General features: G+C 34.2%; 1 protein-coding gene across 2 annotated transcripts; it reads left to right on the top strand.

Moving 5' to 3' along the window:
* Window positions 1-2,707: 2,707 nt before the first annotated feature.
* LOC100376908 (uncharacterized) lies at window positions 2,708-26,335 on the top strand. 2 transcript variants are annotated; one of them, XM_006825690.3, is made up of 8 exons: window positions 2,708-2,714; window positions 3,594-3,634; window positions 10,796-10,882; window positions 14,200-14,272; window positions 14,385-14,409; window positions 15,195-15,233; window positions 15,844-15,909; window positions 22,666-26,335. In XM_006825690.3, exons 1-8 carry the CDS (start codon window positions 2,711-2,713, stop codon window positions 22,913-22,915), a joined length of 585 nt encoding a protein of 194 aa, XP_006825753.2. In that variant the 5' UTR covers window positions 2,708-2,710; the 3' UTR covers window positions 22,916-26,335. The 2 variants fall into 2 exon arrangements, with proteins under 2 accessions (XP_006825753.2, XP_006825754.2); XM_006825691.3 differs by lacking the exon at window positions 15,195-15,233.

Raw genomic sequence — 26,335 nt, 5'->3', positions numbered from 1 at the left:
TTGACTTGATTTATCAGACTTATATATTTTCTTTTGAACGAATAATCTACTGGTAAAAATGTTAATTACTGATCTCAACACTTCAATTTTATACCGCGACTGTGACTCCGTTCACTAACGCTGTGTGCTGTACAACATGTCTCGTGGTGAAGGAGCTCAGCTTTTTATCGGAAGACTTAGTAAACAAACCCGCCAACGTGACTTAGAAGATATTTTCACAGCTTATGGTCGTTTGTCAAGATGCGATGTCAAATATGGTACGTAATATGCTCAACCGGTTTAAGTGTCGATCAAGTGTTGGAGGCTTTTCCTTATTCGTGTTTCGATTTCGACCGTATGTCCGCGGCCATGTTGTTTTTTCTCCGATTTCCTCGTTCTTGTTCGATAAATTAGTAGAGTATGAAATGTGTAAATCGCCGAACTGCATTAGAGTTAAGTGTTCTAAATAATGTGCAAACTAAAGGTTTACTTTTCTGAACGCAGCTCACCAACTTCTATTTTTGAAAACTCGTCGAATGTTGCTCTTTTATATCATTGCATGAGCAGAATGGTTCCAAAAAACTAACTTCCCCCTCGTAAAATGCATACCGTGCATGGCAGTTCAGGCGTATGTCATGCATGATTTAATTCCACCCTGGAGTCTATTTTATCAATTTCGCGCCGTCCCGTGAATTTATGTAGCTACAGTTTACCACACTCGACTCACAGTTACCAGCTAGATAACGAAACGCTTCTCATTTTCGGAATTAAGTGACCACAAATATTGTATTATGTTGGGTCAGTTGTTAATAATTTTATGAATTGACTGCTACATGTGCTACGATTTTACGACATTAGGTAAATAGGGTGTAAGAATTGAGATGTAAATCATTGCGATGTAAATCATTGCATTTGTAATTATCAGATACCATTTTATAGACTATGGTTTTCTTATATGCATTTTGTTGCTGGTAGTGCTAGATAGAATATTCAATTATTTTAGGAAGGATGGCATTTAAATAGAGTGGGTTTGGGACGACACGTGTTGAATCTCTCCATAACTGTAAATTGATTTTAATAATTTTGTAATGGTTGCAATTGAACAATTCTAATTTAATCATAGCCATTCCACATGCCTGCCTGATGTCAATTAATCACAAGCATGTTGCATGTAATTTCGTAATTTGGTGTTACAACGCCCAAAACCTGAAGTGCACAAGCATGCATAGAACTAGTGAAATCTTCATTGCTACAATATTTTATGGTTTTTCCTGTCTCGAAATTCAAGAGAATTTTCTTGTTGTGAAATTAAAATGTTTTACACTAATATATAATTGTATATGTGCCAGCCGGCTGTTTAATGCTTAAACATTTATGACACAGGATTGAACTTTAGACCACTGTCTGTAACTACACTGATATGTATTGTTTATTTATTAAATTAATAAGGTTTGGGTTAGTAGGTTCATGGTACTACCAGCTCAAAACTTCCTACTTCATTATCATGCTATTTTATATAAATAATCAATTGGTCACAATAAGACAAATTTCATCTAATTGTGTTTTTATTTTGTGAGAAGACTGAAAAGTATTCAGCAGTCGTAAGCAATTCTTGTTTTCTGCACACAATGTTTTAGACCATGAGCATTTTTTGGTTATTTTATTGGCTGTATAAACAAAATCACATCTAGTGCATCAACATTTTAGATTTTGTACATGTACTGTACATGGATACTGCTGGTAGGATTCTAATGATAATGTAGACCAGCTGCATATTAATTTGCATATAATTTTTATTGTGTATACTTGAAGATGTATACAGGATGATTTAGTTTTCAAAAATGACTACCCCCGTTACTACTTAGTACTAGTAAATACTATTTACTAGCACTGTCAGCGAGATTAGTTTAACTTGGAATGGCTTAGGCCAGGGGGTAAAAAATTTGTTTCTCGTTTCAGGGAAATTTTAAAATGAGGCGGCAAGGCGATTTTTTTTTAATACTGAGCTAAAATGGGACAAATTTGAGACAAGAGTGTGGGTACAAGCACATTTTGGAAAGCTTTAGGAAAAAACGTTCGAGGCGCATACATGTAGTTAAAAATGATGCGCGCGGAAACGAGAAACAGATATTTTTTCCTTGGCCTTAGTGGTAATTTTATAGACCTTGCATTTTCAGTTACAAAATAGAAAGCTACTAGGACTGATAAATATATGTTTGTGTATGGAAAATTGTAGTAAATTCTACCAATATATTACCAAGGACTACTATTACCTACTATATTTTGCATTGTATTTTTCAAATATGCTGTTTGGTTGGTTGCCTAGATGAATTATTACGGTAACTTCTCAGGTAGAACATTTAAATTGTATTGAGGTGCAGTGTACAATTCAGGGATTTTTTTAAACAAGGTAACAGGGAGCAGCACCCTCATGCTGTGCCATACGCCCCCTTACCCTGGGGAGAAGATCTAATTAACCAGGGATCACATGTGGCCAGTCTTCAACTGTGACCTGTCCCACACCCTGGTAGGGAGAACCTCATCTCTCCACTTGGTTGCGCCGCTGAACTTCAGTGCTCACTCAGTGTTTTTTAGAAAAAAACCTGCAATGCATTCTAAATGGCAGGATGTGAAAGAGTCAGACTGATTCATACATGTAGGAATCGGCAGACTATTCATTTCAATTTTTTTTCTATTTTACATGAACTGGTTGAAACTTGCAGGCACTGGAATGGGTGAGTAGTGATTTATACATAGTGATCTTCTAGTTACAGCTGAAATGTAAAGTATAAAGCAAGCCCCCCCCCCCCCCCCCAAAAAAAAAGAAAAAAAATTGCATGATTTACTGTGTATAAAACTGTTCGTCTCGTCAACAGGATGGCATTTTGTACAGGTCATTGAAAATGCCATTTTAGATTTGACTGCTTCTGCTCAATTTGCACTCAAATTTCAAAATATTCTGCCAAGTAACAATTTGTTTGCTAGATTAATTTGTATATATTTCTTACTACATGCAGTTTCTTGTACTTGTTTATAGTAATGAAAAAAAAATCTATAGTGTTCATTCCAAATATGTTACATCAATAAATGGCATGTTTTAGGTTTTCTCATATGGTGCAGATGTATACATATGTTAGTACTGTTCACTTCTGATATTAGTGTTGTTGCATTGTTAAAATGAAATTAGCTCATTGGCTTAATTTGAATAGTGTGTAGTCAATGTTTTTTTTCTACCTCATGCTTAGTAGATTCGATACTCAATGACACAAATGAACCCTCAAGCTGAGGTATCTTGTGGTTGAATGCTTTGCATGCCATGTTTACATGGGTATCACATTCGCAATTAGTTCTGAATCTTATCAGCGCATTCCACAAGTATCTTGTGTAACTCATTTTGAACTGAATATTTTGCCTTCCACTTCTTAGAAACAATATTTACCAATGTTTCCAGTGCTCTGCTGATATTCTGTATCACAAATTTATTTGCCATCATTACTATTCACATCAGTCTGTCAACATTATGTGATGTCTAAAATGCATGGTAGTGAATACAAGAATAAACCATGTATTCATTGCTTGTTTTTATATAAATTTTTTATTTTTCATTGCTTTAGCTTATGCATTTGTTGACTATGAAGATCGCAGGGATGCTGAGGTAAGTGGTGCCTGCATCTTGTTGTATTCTCAGCATTAAAGTTCTTTGGCTTGTTTGACTCTCAAGCTTGGCAACTTAATATTAGTATTATTTGTGTAGAATAGTTGATATTTTCAAAATGCTAGTTTATCAAATGATTCAAATTGCAAACTTATCCCCCAATTTTAATTATGCCATTTCTAATCTGTGTTTAAACCTACGTTTATGGTTACTAAATTTGTATGCAAATCAATTCAATAATTCAGTCGTCTAACACAAGTATATATTGTATTAAAAACCACAATACATGAAATATTCTGCTGTGTGGACATTTGGTTTTCCTTGATAAATTTTGGACATTGTTTTCTCCTTCAATTTTGATTTAATTTTGTTGCAGTTACTGTGACGATTTAGCCAAAATTCTTGATTAACTATTTGCCAAATTTGACAAAAACACAGGATGCCAACCTGAGAATATCCGAAAACTGGAAGTCCTGTACCGCCACCATGACCAGAGAAAAGTCACCCCTGAATATTGACCTCTGACCTCACCCACCAACTTGAACAACTGAGCCAGACTGTATAGACTTCAGTCCGAGAGTTCCATTCTGATTCCGATACCGAGCCATTTGATATATGATCTGATCCGAACCATTCCAGTCCATGAGGACAGAAAGCCAGTTGGCGCCTACCTTGACTAGCCTCTCCGACACCACCACGTTAAAGTTTGAAGGCCAGTTCATCCGACTGACTGTTGTTTGCCTAGAATCAAGCACCTTTGCAGAGAGTATGTCACTTGATATGCATATGTTGTTTTTGCTCTCATTCTTTTTTTCCTGTTTCTAGTAAGTAGTCTGTGTAAAGGTAATGTGTATATCTTCACTCCTCATTCCTGAGTTATCACCTGACCTACTATTTGACCTCGGTCATCTAATGACATTACTACATATAATAGTAAAGTAGTTGTATGTTCTGGCATGATTATTGGCGTTTGTATTTGGTGGCAAAATACCAGTAGATTGTGTGGAAAATAACTCAGAAATGATGTAATATGTTGTATGCATGTTTCATCTGTACATCTGTGCCCTCGTATAATTTTATGAGTGAAAGCAAAAGAGAGAAAACGTTGAGTTTGGTATGATTGAACACTGACATGGGCTTTGCATAAATATAGTTCTATGTTTAGAACTATCCTCAAAACCATGCAGGAGTAGTGGTATAGTTGTTACCAAGTATATTTTATTTTCTAAAGAGGCAGGTATAAATACAGCTTTATTGATTGCCTGTTTGATTGCTATTTCTAAAAATATATATAATTGACTGGTAGCTAATTTATTAACGTAAAATTTCTTTTCACTGAAAACTATAAATTTAGTTGTTGTATATTTCACCGATTGATCAATAACTGCAAGCAAACCATAAGAGGTAATAGTATTTTCATTGATTTTGATGCCTTTCAGCAAAAATAATTGACAAATGCAACCAAACTACTGTCAAATCTCCAATTTGGATGTTGTGAAAAGTGGAAGCCATTAATTTGATTCTAAAATAGGTGACTTGAAATTTTGAAAAATTAATATTTTCATTGAAAAATCCTCCAACATCGACTTTCAACGCAGGCAGTTGGACCACCCGAGACGAAAGAAACCACTGCCACCATTTTTTTCTTGCTGAATTAAAAAGTAGACTGCCTAAAATTACATTACAATGTCATCCAGTGTCACCAAAAAAAATCACATTAACGAATCTGGTACGCCAAATAGTTATTTTTTTATTGGTAAAGAAAGTATATTCTAAAGGAAGTGTCAAATAAAAACGAACACAACTGCATTGCTTAGTAACAAATGATCACGGTAGCGCGATCCGGTCATGCTGTGTTTCACAATTGTTGATTATTACTCAACAGTGGTTATAATAATGTAGAAAAAAAATCGTTGAATTGTTATGAAATTCAACTTAGTTTCATTGCAAGTGAATGATTCCAGTCGCATATTATAAATACTCGATGCTTTGCACGAGTTGACCTGGGACGGTGTTCTTGACCTAATTAACCAATCAAAATGAAGGATGATGCCAACATTCAAATATGTTAATGTTATTGAACGCAACTCTGAAGAAATTTGCCAATGCTGTAGTACGATCATTTGGCTTTGATTTTGATGGGAAAACTTTTTTTTAAATCAAAAAATTTGTTTTTTTCAAAAGATAAACTGAGCATTTGAAGAATAATTTAAACATTGTTTACAGTAATATCAGCTCATTGTCAAAACGAAGCTTACCCTTTCACGCTAGTCACAATTAAACATTATACTCTTGAATAGGCATCAATGACTACGATAAATTTATTTTAGGCGTCAGGAAAGATTGAAATGTCTGAAAAATAAAGCCAAAATATTAAGAAAACACCTCACAAAACAGGCGAAAAATGGGTGATTTCTTGGTCCCATTTTATTTCTTTTTAAACCCAAACTGCAGTGTTAATGGCCCAGGGTCAGTTTCCTGCAGAATCTGGTATATCTTATTGAAATATGTTAATGACATTATAGTAACCTTATGGCTAATGCAACACTGAAGAGATTTACCTATGTTGTAGTACGATCTTTTGGCATCGATTTTGATGGGCAATTGGAATGTTTTTTTTTTTGTTTTTTTTAAATAAAGAAATTAGTTTTCGAAAGATTAACTGAGCATTGAAAAATTTAACACTTTAGGGTGATAACAGCTCATTGTTAAAACAAAGTTTACCCATTCCTGCTAGCCACAATAAACATTGTACTCTTGAACAGGCATCAGTGACTACGGAATACCTAAATTATACTTTAATTTAAGCATCGTAAAAGATTGAAATGTGCAGAAAATGATGCCTAAATTAGAGATTGGCATTATTGCCAACAAAACTAGAAGTAATTAAGTTTGTCCGCCGATGTGGTGGTTCTATTTCCAGCTGTTTCTCAATGTAATCATGTATGCTGTGTTTTTATCACACTCTGTGTCACAGCTTATTGGTATTACAATTGCGTTTTAGAAATTGTAAAATGTTTAAAATAAAATTGTTTAGTAATGCACCTTTTTTACTGTGAAATTTGTTATTCTTATTGAGCAAATTCTAAATACAGTTCACTTACATAAATTATAGAGCTGTTTCTGTGTTTAAAATAAGTAACAATTTAGTGATTAGTATACAATAAATGGAATTTTTAGTTTCCATGTGCTTAAATTGGAAGGTTCACTTCTAATAGAGCAAATATGGTACAGGAACTATTACTCCATCCAGATTCATTTCACTGACATGTCAATTTATTTCAAACTTGGTACAAAAGTAATGTCATGTCGTGCAGATATGCATGATCAAATATGTTTGGGGGGGGGGGGTAATTTTTGTTCCATTATGTTCCCAAATTTGTTCTCTGCATGCAATAACTAATTGCTTTTAAAGTTGGTACGAAGACACTATATCATGTAGGCCAGGCCGACTGGCAACCATCGTAACTGGTACCTTGGAGAGGGGGGGGGGGGGGGGGGCTTTAAAATGTTAAATTGTGTAGATATTATGTAGTCGGTGTGCTAGAGATTGCTTTAGTGTAAAGTTTCTTACTTAAAGTTGGAGATGTACACAGTTCATTTTATTTGCCTTTCCTTTATTTATTATATTGTCATTATTATATTAACCAATAGAAAACATTGCATTTCTAAGGATGCAATAAAGATATTACCCTATTTATTTGAAATTTAATTAAAAAAAACAAAACATATTTAATAAAAAAGCATTCAGAATATTTATGAAAGCATTCTCGATTAGTGTTTTGTAAAAGAATAAAATGTGAATGACAAATTGACTGATATCACCATAATGTTGCAACAGATTAATTTCCCAACTAATCCAGTCTTACAGGCCACTGGTTTGAGTAGATAATACCAACATAAAACTAACAAATATTTTGAGTAAATATATAAACACAATAGCAATCACTGGACAAAGTGAAACAGATGGCATTAGAAGATCAGGCAACTGGTTTTCTATTCAAAACATTAATGCTATATATTACGCAGATCAGAGATCTTTATTAAAAAAAAACACTTTGCAGTGTTTTATGAATGCAAGTATTTTAAAATTACCACAAATCTAATTATATTAAGTACACAAAGATAAATGTAAATTATGAATACTGAATATAAATATAGAAATATGTAAATAATTTATTGGAAAGCACTGTATAGTTACAGTGACATGTGGCACAATTTGATTGGCTTATGACTCGATTTAGAGAACAATTGTGACTCTTGCAGTTCCTGTGCTAGTTTCAAATAAAATGTCATGCCAGATAATGTATTCATATAATTGTAAAATTGACATATTTTTGGCAACTTTAACCTACATGTATTGTTAAATATGAATACATGTACATATACCCACAGTTAAGAGACTGATATAGCTTAGAAACAAAAACGCCAGTGGGTGGCTGAATTGACCACGGCATCACTGAGCATTTGATTGAACCTAACCTGTGCATCACACATGCGAGTTTTATGTTAGTAAAAAGCAATTGGTATTAATTGTTGATTTAATTGTTATATATGGAAATAATAAACAGTTTTAATATTGTAAGCAATATTTGTCTGATATCGTATTACATTCAAACTAAACAGCAAACGGTAGACATCGTGACATAATTAGGGCAGTTCTAGGCAGGTTATACATGGTGAAAAAAAGGATGCGTGTACGTTTTGATATACTTGTTCAGCCAACTTTTCATGTACATGTTTTGTCGGACTTGTTACAAAGGCAAGTCATAACGCATACATGGCATATGGATACCTGGCATGTTGATTAATTTTTCAGTCCTTTAACAGACTTTGTACTGACAACTCTTGGTGGGTTTCAGTTTGACCTGATTCAAGATGGCTGACTGGTGTTTATTTAGTTTTTTTTCACGAGTTGATTTCTTAGATGGTGTACATTTCTACAGATTTTCAGTACAGAGGCAACATATAATGGGTTGCATGTTTTCTTCAGTTATTTTTGGGTTTCAATGAAATTAAATGACTGGCAACACCTTATCAACTATTTCTCAGGCATGCAATGGCATGCATTGATCAATTAGGCTTTGTATAGTGTTACCAGTATCTTGCATGTCCATACCCACCCATCTACCATTAATGTAAACTTAATTCACTGCTAGAAATTGTCAGACAGTAAATATACGTAGTTGCAGTTGTATGCAAAACATGGATAATACTCTAAGCAAATCAGTTAATAGTGGGCTAATAATTTGATGCGGCAGTTCAAGAATACAAATTCAATTTGCATTGTTTTGTTAATGGACCTCATTCAGTTGTTTAGAATTTTCTTTAATGCATCATTACATTTCAACACAAGAACCGTGGATTTATATTGCCATTCCTAATAATGTGATGTCTACACAAACTAAGAGGGTTTGACATTTTAGTATGAACTCCGGAATAGATTAAGAGTCTAAGTTGATTGTAGATGGTAAATCTTGACATGTTGTCATACTACAGTACATTTTGATGGTGATTTTGAATAACTGCCATCATTGTGAAAACAGAAATATAATATCAGACATCTGTTTCTATATAAAGATCAGTGGAAATTGCATCAATACTTGATGTAAGCAAAATCGTTTCGTGGCCAGGGGCTATTTATGAACAGGACAAGCCATATGTCAAATGTAATGGCTGAATGCTTTGAAATTCATTTTCTGTAATGAGAAAGAGGCCCAGGGTAAGAACCAGAAGAGCGATGGGAGGAAATGAACCTTGATTTACATGATGCATAAGAAAAACTTCCTCTTAATTTCCTCTGCAGTGTGACTGTGCTATTGAATGGAACAGGTAAAATGGGTCAACAATTGTGTTATATTCCTTTGCTCATAGTGTTCTTATAAAGTATTAAAATTAAATACATTGTAATATAACTTGTATAATTTTGAGTATAGTACTGATTATTGTACATGGTCGGATCTCGTACATTAAATGGGTACTGTTCAAAACTGCCTCTCTAATCTCTCCCAAATGTTTCTGATTGAATATATAACAACTGAGTGAGTCGGGACCCCCCTACCTGTCAGAGGAAAATGTTTTTCTTAGGAAGATTCAGACTGAATGAAAAATTTAATCTGATTTCATTTTCAAAACAATTCCATAGTATTAAGATTTTATGAAAATGGTTTAAATTCCTTAAGGGAAAATTGGTGATTGTCTGTTTCATAATTTTTTTACTTCTGTGGAGAAAATACAGAATTTTAATTTTGTGAGTGAAAAATTATTGTGAATTTCACCAGTCATTGAACATTTCATTGATACTAGTATCCTAGAAAACAGTCTTGTAAATATTTTCACAAAATGTTGTATTATATGCCTAGTAATTGCAACAGTAGTAATCAAATTACTTGTCTTATGGGATGAGTATTGTTAATATTGTTAAAATGTTTTGTTTGTTCCAATTCCCAAATTTGAAATAAAGCAGCTCTTGTGGAGATTTTGTATTTTTAATTTGTTGATTTATTGAACTCGGAGTGATGGTGAAATATTATGATACATCTTGTTGTTTGTTTTAGTATCTTTGTCTAATGAAATTCTTCCATCTGTTCAGTTCTCAGTATTTACAGTAGAGAATGTGTCAACAGTGCTAAAAATTGTACATGGATATATTGTTTTTAGTTTGTTTTTTTGTGAGGGCTGTATTGAAATGTTCTCTGGTACATTGTTCAGAATATATCTAATGTGACATTCAACATTGTCAGTTTATTAACATACCTCAGTAGTATACAGTTAACACCTCACATGGGCGTTTTTCAGTTCAACTTTCCATGGAGGCTTTCAGCAGGCAATGAGTGTTAACCTTATTAACTAAGTGGTGATCCATGTATAAATTGCAGCTACATGCAATGAGAAGAAGTGAACTAACATTTCATTTTTCAACGTGAAATGACAAAGTTTCAAATACAATTTTTAAATTTGATAGTGTAAACTTTATAAATGTTGGTGTACCAAGTAAAGATAATTACTGCCCAAACTCTTCAAGATTCTACTATACACAGTAGGTACATTAATTTCATCCAGGATTCTTTCCTTTGTGTGTTTGCAGTATGTAGGTGCATCAATCTTTGAACATTTCCTTTAGGCAAGTAGAAATAACACTTCTTATTCTTGTATTCACAGGATGCCATCAAATATGAAAACGGAAGAGAAGTTTGTGGGCAAAGCATCGTTGTAGAATGGGCCAGAGGACCAAGACGGGGCTTCGTGGTGAGCGAGCTTCCAGCTACTCTTATACTGCATGATAAGTTTCATGCTTGTTTTTTTCTATCTGTATGGCTTTATAAGGTGGTGGGATGGTTACTGGGTGTGCTAAGGGAGTATTTGCATACTTTAACTGAATGTTATTGGTGTTTGAAACTCTTCTTACTCGCATCAAAATAATGGATGGCACACAAAATAAGCAATATTGCCAGCTCATGACACTGCGGAAATGTTGAGTTGCACCATTCTCAAAATAAGACATTTTTATTTACTCCAAGGGGCACACATTTAAGCCTGCAGTTTCATACCAGGATTTTGATATATTTTTTTTTTTATTTTGTGTAATTAGCTGTGTAATATAAAGACTATAAAACTTGGGTAGGATATTTTACAATAACAATTCATCTCATTTGTTCACTAGAATATTCTAATATTTTGCCCAATGTACATAAAACGTGGGCCCAAAGTGAACTAGTTATTATATTGTTTTGCACTTGAGAATTGTCATCCGAAATTTTCTAACGATTGAATCCAAATGACGAATGCAGTTTGTGTTCCAGCATCAATATGAACAATAATCAAAACTATTATTATACGAAGTGAAAAACTTTCAATATTATATATATATAATAGATCTCGGTCATTAATTCTTAACCCTTGGCTGGCACTGTTTGCTTAGGCTTGCCATAGATAATTGGAGTATATTTTGCATCCAATTTTCATGGTGTTTTTCTGGTTGAGGTTGCTTTGATGCTTTCCACTGCTTGCAACATAAATAGTAACATATTCACTAGTACATTTTACATTTCCGATCAGTTCTTCAAATTTATGTAATTTTCAAAGCTTTTGATAATTTACCTAAATTAGTTTGTAGCTTGTGTAGTGTGTATACCAATTGCTTTGAATGTTGTCACAATTGTTTCTGTAAAAAAATAAAAAGCAATTGCTTTTGTTGAAATTAAACTCCATTTCAGTGTATCCACCAAGACAAACAATTGCATGATTCACACTGATTTTCCCCCATTAATTTTTAGTGTGTGCGTAATTCAACGATTAATGCTATGTAATTGTGATACAATCAAGGAATCATTAAAGAGAGAAATCTTCCTCCTGTATTTAGTATGGGGGGAGGGGTCCTCTTTTATAAAATCCTGTAGGAGACACTTTTACAAAATATTAGTGGGCCATTTAGTATTTATACAAAATTCACAGCGTACAAAATGCGCTAACATAAAGGAGTGGTTAGAATAAGTCTTATTTTAATGATACTGCAGTACAATAAATTTTGGCTTCTGTTTGAGATGAGTTTCTTGGAGCAAACTTGGTAATTTCATGGTTTTGGTGTTGTCACAAACTATGCTATCATCAACTTCACTCGTTTTCAAATTATTGAAACATTGGAAAATAGCTTTTTTTAGCTCCGCTGTCGATTTTGTCGAGCGGAGCTTATCATACGAGTGATTGTCCGTCGTCCGTGTCAATGTTTTACTTTTTCGACTTCTTCTTGAAAACTACAAGCCTGAATGCTTTGATACTTGGTGTATATGTACCTTGGGTAGACCTCTCTTAGGTTTGTTCATTTCATGTTGATATCTTCAATTCTCTAATTTTGGTGAATATTTTTGTCATTTTTGGTAAAAAGTGATATTTTCGACTTCTTGTTAAAAACCGCAATTGCTTTGATATTACACATATAGGTACTACATGTGGACCTCTCTCAGATTTGTTCATTTTGTAATGATATCTTTAATTCTCTAATTTTGGTGAATATTTTTGTCATTTTTGGTAAAAAGTGATATTTTCGACTTCTTGTTAAAAACCGCAAGTCCAATTGCTTTGATACTACATATATAGGTACTACATGTGGACCTCTCTCAGATTTGTTCATTTCGTGATGATATCTTCAATTCTCTAATTTTGGTGAATATTTTTGTAATTTTTGGTAAAAAGTGATATTTTCGACTTCTTGTTAAAAACCGCAAGTCCAATTGCTTTGATATTACATATATAGATACTACATGTAGACCTTTCTCAGATTTGTTCATTTTGTGATGATATCTTCAGTTCTCTAATTTTGGTGAATATTTTTGTCATTTTTGGTAAAAAGTGATATTTTCGACTTCTTGTTGAAAACTGTAAGTCCGATTGCTTTGATACTATTCATATTGTTCATTTTCTAATGATGTCTTCAGTTCTTTAATTGAAATGTGCATTGCTAACAGCGGAGCTATCTCAGCCGATAGGCTGCTTGTTTATTTAATCAAATATGGTTGACTGTCAGACACAAAATATGCCAAATTCCTGCTACAGCCAGTTATTGAGATAATTGAGCCTATCTCAGTTAAACTTAGTACAAGTTGCGTTGCAGGGGCACGTTTTATTTCAAGCTGTTGACTATTTCATATTTTGTTATTGTCACCCTATTTCTATGTAAGCATACCCAAATTCTTATCTTTTGACTTTTGGCCCATTTCAGTCAAACTTAGTGTAGCCATTTTGGTCAAAATTTTAGCATTGTATATACAAATATTTTGATGTGGCAAAGCTTTATCTGACAGCAGTGTGGAATTTGTAATGATTTAAGATAAATTTCACACTTAAACTAAATAGCGTAAAAATGAAGGACATCTTCGACAGACCTCTCAAAGCTGACTCGATAATTGGGGGATGGGGTCCCATTATGAACCGATATCCTCACAAAAATCAATCCTGTCTGTCATGACACTACATTATTAGCAGGCACTGTATTTGAAACTTGTATATTGTAGTGCCATAATTCCAGTCCAGGTCTGATCAGAGGCACTTCACAATAAGAAGTAAAAAAAAAAATTGAAAGTTATTCATGATAGTTCTTGTAGGCTTCTTGAAATAGATGAATCTTCAGTTTCATCTTAAATACAAATAACAAATTTGATATCAAATGTCAAATTGTTCCAGAGTTTTGGTGCAAGATTCTGATAGGCACGTTTTCGCATCAGATACGATGTTTTGGAACAGAAATTATGAATATTTGTATAACTTGAGAAGGGCTGATAAGTAGGTTGGTGCTTGAACGAGATTAGAAGAAATTTGAAGTCAATACGCTCGAGTATGGGTATCCAGTGAAGGTTATATAGATGGGTGTGATGTATTCAAACTTCTTAGTATTAGTGATGAGACAGTCTAATGTGTTCTGAACAAGCTGGAGCTTGTTTATGTTGATAAGCAAGATCCCATAAAATAGTTGCCTCAATACATGCAGGCCAATATTAAAGTGCTATGTGCGAGGTATATTTTCACGTTATTTGGATCATTTATAGTGTTTTTCGCATTATCTTTATTAGCAGGCGGAAGATGAATGTTACAAGTGCCATCGCTCTGGTCATTGGGCCAGAGATTGTCGTGATCCAAGATATGGTAAGACCCTACATTCAAACAGTTTCAGTTATGATTATTCTGATTCTATTATTTAAAGATATTGGTTTGACATTGGTTTTTTAAATCATATTTTTTTTTATTTTAATTGCAGCTGGTTTTGGGAGGACTAGTTTCCGGTAAGTTTCTTTCCTGTTACTTGCTGTGTGTGCTTTCTCTCTAGTCTTGTACATGTCCTTTGAATGTGTTAATTCCTGCATTTATTGCATCAGATTTAATGCTATTCAACCAAGATATCATCAAACAAATACATTTATTCTTATTGGTTTGTCAATCAAAGCATTTTACACTTCTTCATTGCATTTCTGTATGGCTGTTTAATTGTTTCATATAAATCACATAAAGGATTGAAAAGAAACGATTACATTTTTTGTGGCCTAGGCTATATGTTTTACGTATACAGATAACGTTGTCGCATATGTTCACATAGCCGAATGATGTGTCACCATGAACGTCTACGTCACCGTGAAATTCAACCTGAACTCAAGATTCTGTATGTACGCATAAAACATGTAACCGATTCTTTCTACTAACAATGAGTGACATTTTTCAATGCTTCAGAATTCTGTGATTTTTCCCAGACTTGCAAAATTACCAATTTATTAACTCATATTGTTTGCTTTTGACAATCTTTGGCATAAATTGGTGTTGGTTATCATGCCAAACATGTCTAAACGTGTTCATGTTGAAATCATCCATGCATGTCTTGGTTCACAAAACTGTCGAAAGTAAACAGCTTAACATGATTGTGTGAAACTAAGTAAAAAATGTATTGAATGCATTTGTTTTTTGACACAAGTTCTACAGAAATACTTGGAGGGGGGATGTTGAGAACCTTCTACTTATGGTGATTCAGATGAATTAGTATCATCAACTCACTTCAAATTCTATGTCCTCTCCACAGGTCTCGTTCAATATCACCTTATAGGAACAGACGTAGCAGGTGCTTCAACAATCCATGTTTTCTTTTTTATCCAGAATGACGCCAGAAAATCTCAATTAATATTCACTACTTTCAGTATCATTGATGGCAATGGGTTTGCCATGTTGGTTTGTGACTGCACAGTAATGGAGACTAAGTGCATTAGAGTATTTTTCCCAAAGTTTGACAGTTTTCTCTCCAGTAAAAGAGAATGATAAATTGTGAAGCATTATAACACAGTTGGATTTTTTCTTCATTTGATAATTAGCCATCAACATTGCACTTATACTGTGATGAATCATTCATATATAATGCATAAGTTGATTCTAAAGATCATCTTTCAAATTAATTCCACTGTGTACATATTGTAGTAATTATGAGCGTATTTAGCTCATCAGATTGTGGCCAATGATAACTAAATTCAATTAGATTTTTTGCAGCTTTTGGGATTATTCTACTTTGGTGTCAAGCAAGTGAATGAAGAATTAAATATTAATGCTTTCTAAAAATGTTAGGTTTGACCTCAGATTGGAATGAAAACCTTTATATAGCACGGTAGATGGAGACTGTCATGATTGTCTGTCATAAGAGTTGCTTGTTTTAACACTATACATTTGTTATCTGTTGACAGATCTCCTGGTGGTCGTGGTAGTGGTTATCGTGGTGGCGGCAGCGGCGGCGGTGGAGGATTTAGAAGGTAATATATCCTATTGTATTCATTACATCTATTAGACTGTTGATGGATAATAAGAAATGAACCAGAATTTGAATATGGTTAAATAACTCTAATCAATGTGATGTCATTTGATTGCAAAAACTTATTTTTGTTGTAACACATTATATTATCATCTTTAAATATCACTGGTTCAAATTCACTGGGTGATTTTCAGAATCCCCATTGTGGGTAAATATTACTCTGTACATTTTCTATATTTGCCTGAATGATGAATGTTTTGGATAATAAGTTGTATTTTGTGAGATCACCAGAACTAAAACGTTGTCCAGAGCGATGTGACACTTTTTTTCTGAACATTGTTAGTACAATCAAATGTTTTCACATCCAAGCCCTGCATCAACCAAATAGCTTACTCTTACAGTACTTCAATCCACACTTGGTACCATAAAAACTATCAATTTCCTCATTGTGTTTTGTATTTGCCGTGTTCAAAACAAATTTAAAACTGTTATCCTTCTAATTTGCACTCTAATTTTTAGCTCCGCTGTCGACTTTGTCGAGCGGAGCTTATCATATGAGTGATTGTCCGTCGTCCGTGTCAATGTTTTACTTTTTCGACTTCTTCTTGAAAACTACAAGCCTGAATGCTTTGATACTTGGTGCATATGTACCTTGGGTAGACCTCTCTTAGGTTTGTTCATTTCATGTTGATATCTTCAATTCTCTAATTTTGGTGAATATTTTTGTCATTTTTGGTAAAAAGTGATATTTTCGACTTCTTGTTAAAAACCGCAAGTGCAATTGCTTTGATATTACATATATAGGTACTACATGTGGACCTCTCTCAGATTTGTTCATTTTCTAATATCTTTAATTCTCTAATTTTGGTGAATATTTTTGTCATTTTTGGTAAAAAGTGATATTTTCGACTTCTTGTTAAAAACCGCAAGTCCAATTGCTTTGATACTACATATATTGGTACTATAAAAACTCAATCAATTCGGCCATGTAAAAATAAATATTTTTGGGGGTGGGCCAATTGACTGAATAAATATAGAAAATGTTTCCGAAGTGGTCGATTTGTTTGAATAAATTTTCAACGTTTTAAAACTGGGTTCGAAGTGTGTATCACCGGTAACTGAATAAATATATCGTTTTCCTGAGATTAGAGTAAAGGTGTAGTACTAGTCTGAGACTTGACCCAATTTTAAAACAAACTACAAGCGCGTTCAAGAAATCTGACGCAACCAGGCCACCTGCTGTTTTGTTGCCATGGAGACGACAGTTTTATGTCACGCTCCCGTAAATGTAAACAAACATGGTAACGTGAAAAACTCACTGGAATAGAGTAGAATAGAATTATGCTTTATTGCTAATTGCTGTACTATTTTTTTGAAATTATCTACAATTAAACTATACATACAATAATATATTTTAAATCAACTACAATAAATAACACTGAAAAACATAATACGAGACGACACACTGATATTTTGTTACGGTATCTCTTTTTGGAGGATGTGGTGGCGGGGCGGGGCGGGTGGTGTTGTCCGGTACATAGAAGCTGGGACCTCGGCAGTTGCCTTAGTAAAAAATGAATCGATTCGAGACATGGCTAGCGAGCGACAAAATAAGTACTAATAGCTTGTCGGAAAACTAAAAGTGAGTGTCTTTCCCCAGAGAAATCGCCACTTTTATAGCATGATTCTCTGACCAGCCACAACATTATCACATATTCTTTTGAAATTAAAGGATGTACATCAGTCAGTACTCAGTCTGACGTACAATGTCGAAATGATAGGCCCAGGATTCACACCTCACGTTGTCTCGTCTGCCACTTTACCGTAACCACGCACCGCTACTGAAACCGCTTCTATGAGAGCGCAGTCTTTCACCTCACGGTCATGTTTTTTTACCCACAGTTAAAACAAAACAAAAAATCCACCCGACCTTTAAACGAACAACGTTGCAAGAGGAAGTTTAGAACATAACTGGGACGACTGTGTCGAAACAATGCAGCCAGTGATTTTATTTGTGTCAACCAAAAAAAAAGAAGATATTTTGACGTGCTGCGTGACTGTGTAAACAAAACCATGTTCAATAAAAATGACGCTTTCACGCTACACATTGGCGACTTTGTATCGACTTACTGGAAATGCCGAAGACGATACAATTTGCAAGTCGGCATTAATTAATTTTTTACCCCGTTAACATTAATAATCTACTTGACTTTTAAACAAACAACTCTGCAGGACAATGTTTCGAACATTACTAAAACGACTGTGCTGAAACAATCCAGCAGATAATTTTATTTGGGTCAACCGAAAAAAAGAAGATATTTTGACGTGCTGCGTGACTGTGTAAACAAAACTACGTCCAATAATAATGACGCTTTCACGTAACACATTTGCGACTTTGTATGACTTGCTTGAAATTCCAAAGACGAGAGTCAAGTGTCGGCCTGAATTTTGTTGTCCCTAAACCATGGAGCTTCGTTTCGTCAGTGATTGCTAGCAATGACTTAAAGTATTTGTTCGTTGTCGATATTTTTGGCGTCGTGATGAGAATTTTCTTAGCGATTATTTACAACTGATGTACTGGGTAATTTGTAATGACAATCAACAGAGTATATTTCACCATGGACGTACTAGAGATTTCACACGTCTTTTGTACAACCACGGTTGACACCATGACTGCACATCTGGCGGATATCCCGATTGCTTATACCATGGATGTAAATGCTTATACATGTACATTGTATTTACGTGATAGATGTGTGAAAATATACCTTTGTTGAGAGAGTGACGTAAAATCGCGCAGTGTCATCACCGGGTGAACTAATTGAATACAAACAATAGACTGACTGGACAGATGGCCGAACTAAACGGATACATTTTAAAATTAACCATGACGCAAAAAATAGGTGGCCGAACTATTTGAGTGGCCGAATTGATTGAGCTTTTACGGTACTACATGTGAACCTCTCTCAGATTTGTTCATTTCGTGATGATATCTTCAATTCTCTAATTTTGGTGAATATTTTTGTCATTTTTGGTAAAAAGTGATATTTTCGACTTCTTGTTAAAAACCGCAAGTTCGATTGCTTTGATATTACATATATAGGTACTACACAGTGTAGGAAATTTGTCCATATTACATACCAGACATCAGGGCTGGTAACTTTCAAAAGTTACAAGCCCTGCTAAAATGTTACCAGTCCTGCACATTTTTTTCAATTATTTTCGCGCGCACACACACACACGCACACGCACACGCACACGCACACGCGCACGCACGCATGCATGCACGCACGCACGCATGCACGCACACACGCACACACACGCACGCACACACGCGTTGTATACAATATACTATGCACGTTTTATTTTAACAACAAAGTAGCTGTAGAGAACATGCATATTCAGAACATGATATATCAGATGTCTGTGTCACTGTTGCTCTCGGCTAGATCAGAAAAATCTGAACCATAGTCAGAATTTAATCCAGCTACAGCCTCGGAATAGCTTGTCTAACCTGTCAACACTTTTACCATATCAGCAGGAAGTTGCTTTGGTGGTGGAGCATTCTTTGCTTCGAATATCGATTTGGCTCGTTTATGACCAAATGACATTTCACATTTTTTTGTCTGGTATTTTGCGGTTTGATAACGGCCCGTAAATAGCCCGGCAGATACGACAATACACCGTATGATTACCGGTGTCATCGGTGACCAGCCATTCTTTGAACACCGTCTTCCAGCTTGGAACTATTTTGCGAGTATGTTTTGACTGGTCATACTCCTTATTTGCCGCAATTCTATCGATGCTCGACTTCTGTTTCTTTGTTGGAGGGTCTATCCCCAAAAAACGATACATGTTGTACGCAAAAGGAAAACTTTGTAAACAAACTACGCAACAATAGAACTGGTCAGGGGTCACCGGAAGTCTCACTGCACCATGGGAGATAGGACCTGGCCCGAGGTCACGTACCTATTATTATGTTAATAAGTCAATGGATTCCGTGTTGTGGTTTGAGAATGCGTGTCGACAAGTCGCGATGTGAGACGGCAATGCAATATTTTCATAGTTTTGGCTGATCACGTTTCTGTTTAAAATGTTTAGAGCACATATAAAGAATGGTAGCTTGTTAGCTCCGCTGTCGAGCGGAGCTTATCATATGAGTGATTGTCCGTCGTCGTCGTCCGTGTCAATGTTTTACTTTTTCGACTTCTTCTTGAAAACTACAAGCCTAAATGCTTTGATACTTGGTGTATATGTACCTTGGGTAGACCTCTCTTAGGTTTGTTCATTTCATGTTGATATCTTTAATTCTTTAATTTTGGTGAATATTTTTGTCATTTTTGGTAAAAACTGATATTTTCGACTTCTTGTTAAAAACCGCAAGTGCAATTGCTTTGATATTACATCTATAGGTACTACATGTGGACCTCTCTCAGATTTGTTCATTTTGTGATGATATCTTCAATTCTCTAATTTTGGTGAATATTTTTGTCATTTTTGGTAAAAACTGATATTTTCGACTTCTTGTTAAAAACCGCAAGTGCAATTGCTTTGATATTATATATATAGGTACTACATGTGGACCTCTCTCAGATTTGTTCATTTTGTAATGATATCTTTAATTCTCTAATTTTGGTGAATATTTTTGTCATTTTTTGGTGAAAAGTGATATTTTCGACTTCTTGTTAAAAACCGCAAGTCCAATTGCTTTGATACTACATATATAGGTACTACATGTGGACCTCTCTCAGATTTGTTTATTTCGTGATGATATCTTTAATTCTCTAATTTTGGTGAATATTTTTGTCATTTTTGGTAAAAAGTGATATTTTTGACTTCTTGTTAAAAACCGCAAGTCCCATTGCTTTGATATTACATATATAGGTACTACATGTGGACCTCTCTCAGATTTGTTCATTTCATGATGATATCTTCAATTCTCTAATTTTGGTGAATATTTTTGTCATTTTTGGTAAAAACTGATATTTTCGACTTCTTGTTAAAAACCGCAAGTGCAATTGCTTTGATATTACATATATAGGTACTACATGTGGACCTCTCTCAGATTTGTTCATTTTGTAATGATATCTTTAATTCTCTAATTTTGGTGAATATTTTTGTCATTTTTTGGTGAAAAGTGATATTTTCGACTTTTTGTTAAAAACCGCAAGTCCAATTGCTTTGATACTACATATATAGGTACTACATGTGGACCTCTCTCAGATTTGTTTATTTCGTGATGATATCTTTAATTCTCTAATTTTGGTGAATATTTTTGTCATTTTTGGTAAAAAGTGATATTTTTGACTTCTTGTTAAAAACCGCAAGTCCCATTGCTTTGATATTACATATATAGGTACTACATGTGGACCTCTCTCAGATTTGTTCATTTTGTGATGATATCTTCAATTCTCTAATTAATTTATTTTGGTGAATATTTTTATAATTTTTGGTAAAAAGTGATATTTTCGACTTCTTGTTGAAAACTGTAAGTCCAATTGCTTTGATACTATTCATATTGTTCATTTTCTAATGATGTCTTCACTTCTTTAATTGAAATGTGCATTGCTAACAGCGGAGCTATCTCAGCCGATAGGCTGCTTGTTTTTATTTTAATTTCGGCGGAAGAATGTGGTAACATGTTACCTGACCACCGGACAGGGAAGTTTGAAATTCAACCAGTCCGATACGAAAGTTACCCGTCTCGGGCGTGCGGACGGGCAGGAATTTCCTACACTGTCTACATGTGGACCTCTCTCAGATTTGTTCATTTTGTGATGATATCTTCAATTCTCTAATTAATTTATTTTGGTGAATATTTTTGTAATTTTTGGTAAAAAGTGATATTTTCGACTTCTTGTTGAAAACTGTAAGTCCAATTGCTTTGATACTATTCATATTGTTCATTTTCTAATGATGTCTTCACTTCTTTAATTGAAATGTGCATTGCTAACAGCGGAGCTATCTCAGCCGATAGGCTGCTTGTTTTTATTTTAATTTCGGCGGAAGAATGTGGTAACATGTTACCTGACCACCGGACAGGGAAGTTTGAAATTCAACCAGTCCGATACGAAAGTTACCCGTCTCGGGCGTGCGGACGGGCAGGAATTTCCTACACTGTCTACATGTGGACCTCTCTCAGATTTGTTCATTTTGTGATGATATCTTCAATTCTCTAATTAATTTATTTTGGTGAATATTTTTGTAATTTTTGGTAAAAAGTGATATTTTCGACTTCTTGTTAAAAACTGTAAGTCTGATTGCTTTGATACTATTCATATTGTTCATTTTCTAATGATGTCTTCAGTTCTTTAATTGAAATGTGCATTGCTAACAGCGGAGCTATCTCAGCCGATAGGCTGCTTGTTTATGAAGAACTTGACACATGAACCATTGTCATGTGATTCAAAATAAACGTACGCTCGTAAAACGTGACATCCTGTTGCATGCGTCACCACCATGCATTTCTGGTGATTCGTACCAGGAATCACAACACATAGTACCAGGGACTATTTCAACAAAACATGAATCTTCATCATGTTTACTCCTAACATGACATAAACATTACTACATGCATGTAGAGAGGAAAACGAATGCTTTGAAGCAATTGATATAAATTGGAATTAAAAAGCATCGCATTCAACAGTTTGAGTGACTTTGGCACTATGTTTTTAAAAGTTAATTTCCACCATATATGGATGCCATGATGCAATCTCAACTAAACAGATAACGAGTATTTTTTTTTTTTTTTTGGCAGATCATCCTACAGAAGTCGAAGCAGAAGTCGTGAGCGTGAATCCAGGAATGATCGCTACAGAAGTCGAAGTCGTAGTAGAGACCGTAGAGACAGGGATAGTCATCAAAGAAGTCTGAGTAGAGATCACAGAAGAAGCAGGAATGGTCGTAACCGAAGTGAAAGTCCTAGTCATAGTGTCAGTCCTAGAATGCGAAGTTTAAGTCATGATGGTGGCAGTGGCAGCGCCCATAGCCGTAGTAGGAGTCGGTAGAAACATTCTTTCTATTCTCAATGTTTCTCACAAAGATATTGATTTTATTTCACCAAGATGTTCTCTCAAAATACAATATTTGGATTGGATATATCTTTTCTATTATTACCAAGTATCGTTTCTGAGATTTCTTGAAATATTTCTAATGAATGCTACTAATTGTGGGGAAGTCTACATTTATTGATTGGGGAAAGGATATTTAAAACAAATATCAGGGAAATAGTTTTATTTTTGTGGAAAGATGTTAGGGCAGGGATGCACTTTGATTCTTTGCGTCCAGTGTTTTGGAAATATTCCAAAAATATTTAATTTTGTACTCATAGTTTGTACAATGCAGCTGTGTAATGGTTGCCTATTAACATTAAGTTTTTATTGGAATATATAGTTTAAATCAGGTAATATTTTAAGAGGAAGACTTCGTTTTTGTTAATTTGCATACTGCATAAACTCGCAATTTATATATACTCAAATGCTGTGTTGAGTTCGCATAATTGTTTACTGTATTTGTATTTTTCAATAATGTAAAATTTATTTGTAAACTCCAAGGGATATAAGGAGCTAAAAAAAACTGGAAACAAGTGCAGCCTCATTATATAAGGTACACTTCAAAAATGACTTAAATAGTTTATTTCCCAGTTGTGATGAGAAAATGATGGGAAGAATTAAAGGGGAAGTCAAGCCAAACAACATAATGCTTCCCAAGGAAAGACCTCCACAAGTGTGGGAGAATGCAATTTACAGTTTTTCACTGAAGATATTGCCTAAAGCTTAATAACAATAAAAATCCTTATTTTAATCGTTAAAAGTAGAATGACACATTTTTGTACCCTTTTTGTGGTTAACGGGTTACATATCGCCCATATAACCTACTAGCATTGATAAATTGTATACAATACAAGGAAATGTGAGCATTTGCATGCTACCATATTCTAAACTTTCAGCCAATTTTGAAGTTATAGATGAAATCATTTTCTCAATTTCTGACAACAGTGGATATGTCATACTTTACCCATAATTAATGAAAAGTTAAATATCTAGAGAATGAAAAGTGATATGAAAAAGCTGTAAATTGCATGTTACATTTGTCAAGCTCTTTCATCTTGGAGTATTATGTTAGAATTGAGTTTTCCTTTAAGCACTTGTTTACACATGTTGCACACACCTGGGTTTAGCAAAGGGCCAAATTTGCAGACACTTCAAGGACTAAATATGTACATTGTAATCTTGTCGCTTGCTCAAAGGTAGCAGCAGCAGCAGCAGAGAAAGTGAAAAATTGATCTTTGGTTCAAACATTCTGTTACTATAAAAATTTGTTCTAGTTCATATTGCTTCTTTAAAATGCTGTTTTTGTATATTGATGATGCTTTGGTCTAAAGGGAAAATGCTTATTTTTTATCAGAACTTTTGTACTGCAACACCTTTGATTTGACACCCCCTCCCCATTCATTGTCTATCTTCTGTGTTCTCCCCAATTATAACCTTATGACAAATTCAGTGTGTTTCTAAAATGACACTGAACTGCAATAATGTGACAATCAAAATCCTGGATGATATTGAAATGTATTCTACATGTACTTAAAATTGCTTTAGAATGCACATTTTGATTTTTTTTTCTGATTTGATAAGTTGCAATTGCTTCTATAAATTGCTTCTATAAAGTACATTATTAATCCAAACATTGGATTTGTTTTAGGATTGTTTATATCATAACTGATATTCTTTTTTACTTGTAACTTTATGCAAGGTTTCATGTGGAAACATAAGATTGAAGATTTTGGATTACTCAGATCATGTACCCAAAAGTTTATTTGTTTTGATTCAATCCTTGGATACTGTTATTCTACAGAATTAGTACAAACTTTTGCAGGTTTGTGACTTGCAACTTGATTTTATCCATGACCTGGTATCAACGACTTGATTACCTTGTCATTTTGTTCTCTGATTAAAACCAGTGTGACTGGATGTTAGTCTGTCTTGTTTTTGAAAGCCATTGCTCTAATAGTTCCACAACCACTGATTGAATTTAACTGCTACGTATGTGTATGGGATGCTTTATTTGGATGGTTCTTGGGTGTCATTGTCGTGTGTGAAGGTCTTTTTAGTAAACTATTTCAGAATGTGCCAACAAACGTTACCACCCCCCCCCTCCTTCCACAATAGAAAGGATTTAATATGTAAATCAATGCAAGACGTAAAAGTATTTTAAAGATGTATATCAGGTTTGTCTTTGTCACATTCAAATGAGTGATCTTGATGGGTACATTTGTTTCTATTCTTGTCTTGTACATTTATAATACAACTGCCTTCATTTATTCTCTTGTATTTTACTATTTTGGAGTAGATCGTCAAATGTTTTTTTTTTCTAACTAAGGACTTTCACAATTTCAATTTTTTACGCAAGATTAGGTTTTGCCAATATATGCACACAGTAGGCATCCATCGCCTGTGCTATGTACCATCTTAAACACAATTTCGTTTTGCTCAATCTGTATTTCATAATATTTGGTAAAATTTATCGTGTATCAATTTGCATATTCTGTTTTGTTTCAATATTTGAATGCCAGTTGACAAAACATACCAACTTGTATTTGTATTTTGTTTGAAGTCAGATTGATGTACAGCCTACGTCGGTACGTTTGTTTATATATGTATATAAAAATAACTTAACAGTGACCAAAATGTATGCTTACAACAAACTTATCATTCCAGAAAACTAGCATACAAAGAATTCATCTCTATAGTATTTATGGATTGATATGAGACTTCATAACATCCTGGTGTTTTGTTGTATTGGGTGTACTTTAATCTCCAGGAATTCTCCTACTCGCAAGCAAAGCTTCCTTTTAGTATGCATTTGGTATCTTTGCCAAAAAACACAGGTTAAGAATAAAATTTACTAGGTTTTGATTTATGATCATTGCCAAAGTCACAATATAGATAGATGAATGGCTCTGTTAAAGTACCATTGATGTCTCTCCATTTGGGGTATTCAATATGAGTTCCATGCAATGCTTATAAAAAATGGTTGAACATGTGGCAATTGTGGTGCTTTAAATCTCATCCTGGAATAATTTTGTACTTAACAACATGCACTAGTTTTGTATGTATCACTTTTATACTGCATAATTTGAGGCCTCATTCTTATCCTCTTTGTAATAAGACAACAGCCAACACAAAACTAAACGGTCTTTGCAATGAAATCTTTGTTCTACAGATGGATGGCTGTGCACAGATTAATGAAGTGAGCAGCAGAGTTTTGGATAAATCACTGTAATGCATTTGTAAATGCCTCCCATTCGTTAGATTTTGTAATAAGAAATTCTATTTTGGTCTTCTGTTTCTTTTGCATCAAATGCTTTTTTTGAGATTTATTCTACCTTGTATATTCAGTGGTATTTGTAGTAAAGTTGTGATGTTTAA

Source organism: Saccoglossus kowalevskii, chromosome 1 (genome assembly GCF_978046115.1).
Source record: "Saccoglossus kowalevskii chromosome 1, keSacKowa6.1, whole genome shotgun sequence".
NCBI lineage: Eukaryota > Metazoa > Hemichordata > Enteropneusta > Harrimaniidae > Saccoglossus > Saccoglossus kowalevskii.
The sequence above is the reverse complement of the archived record's forward strand: the minus strand, read 5'-3'. Positions and strand labels throughout refer to the sequence as shown.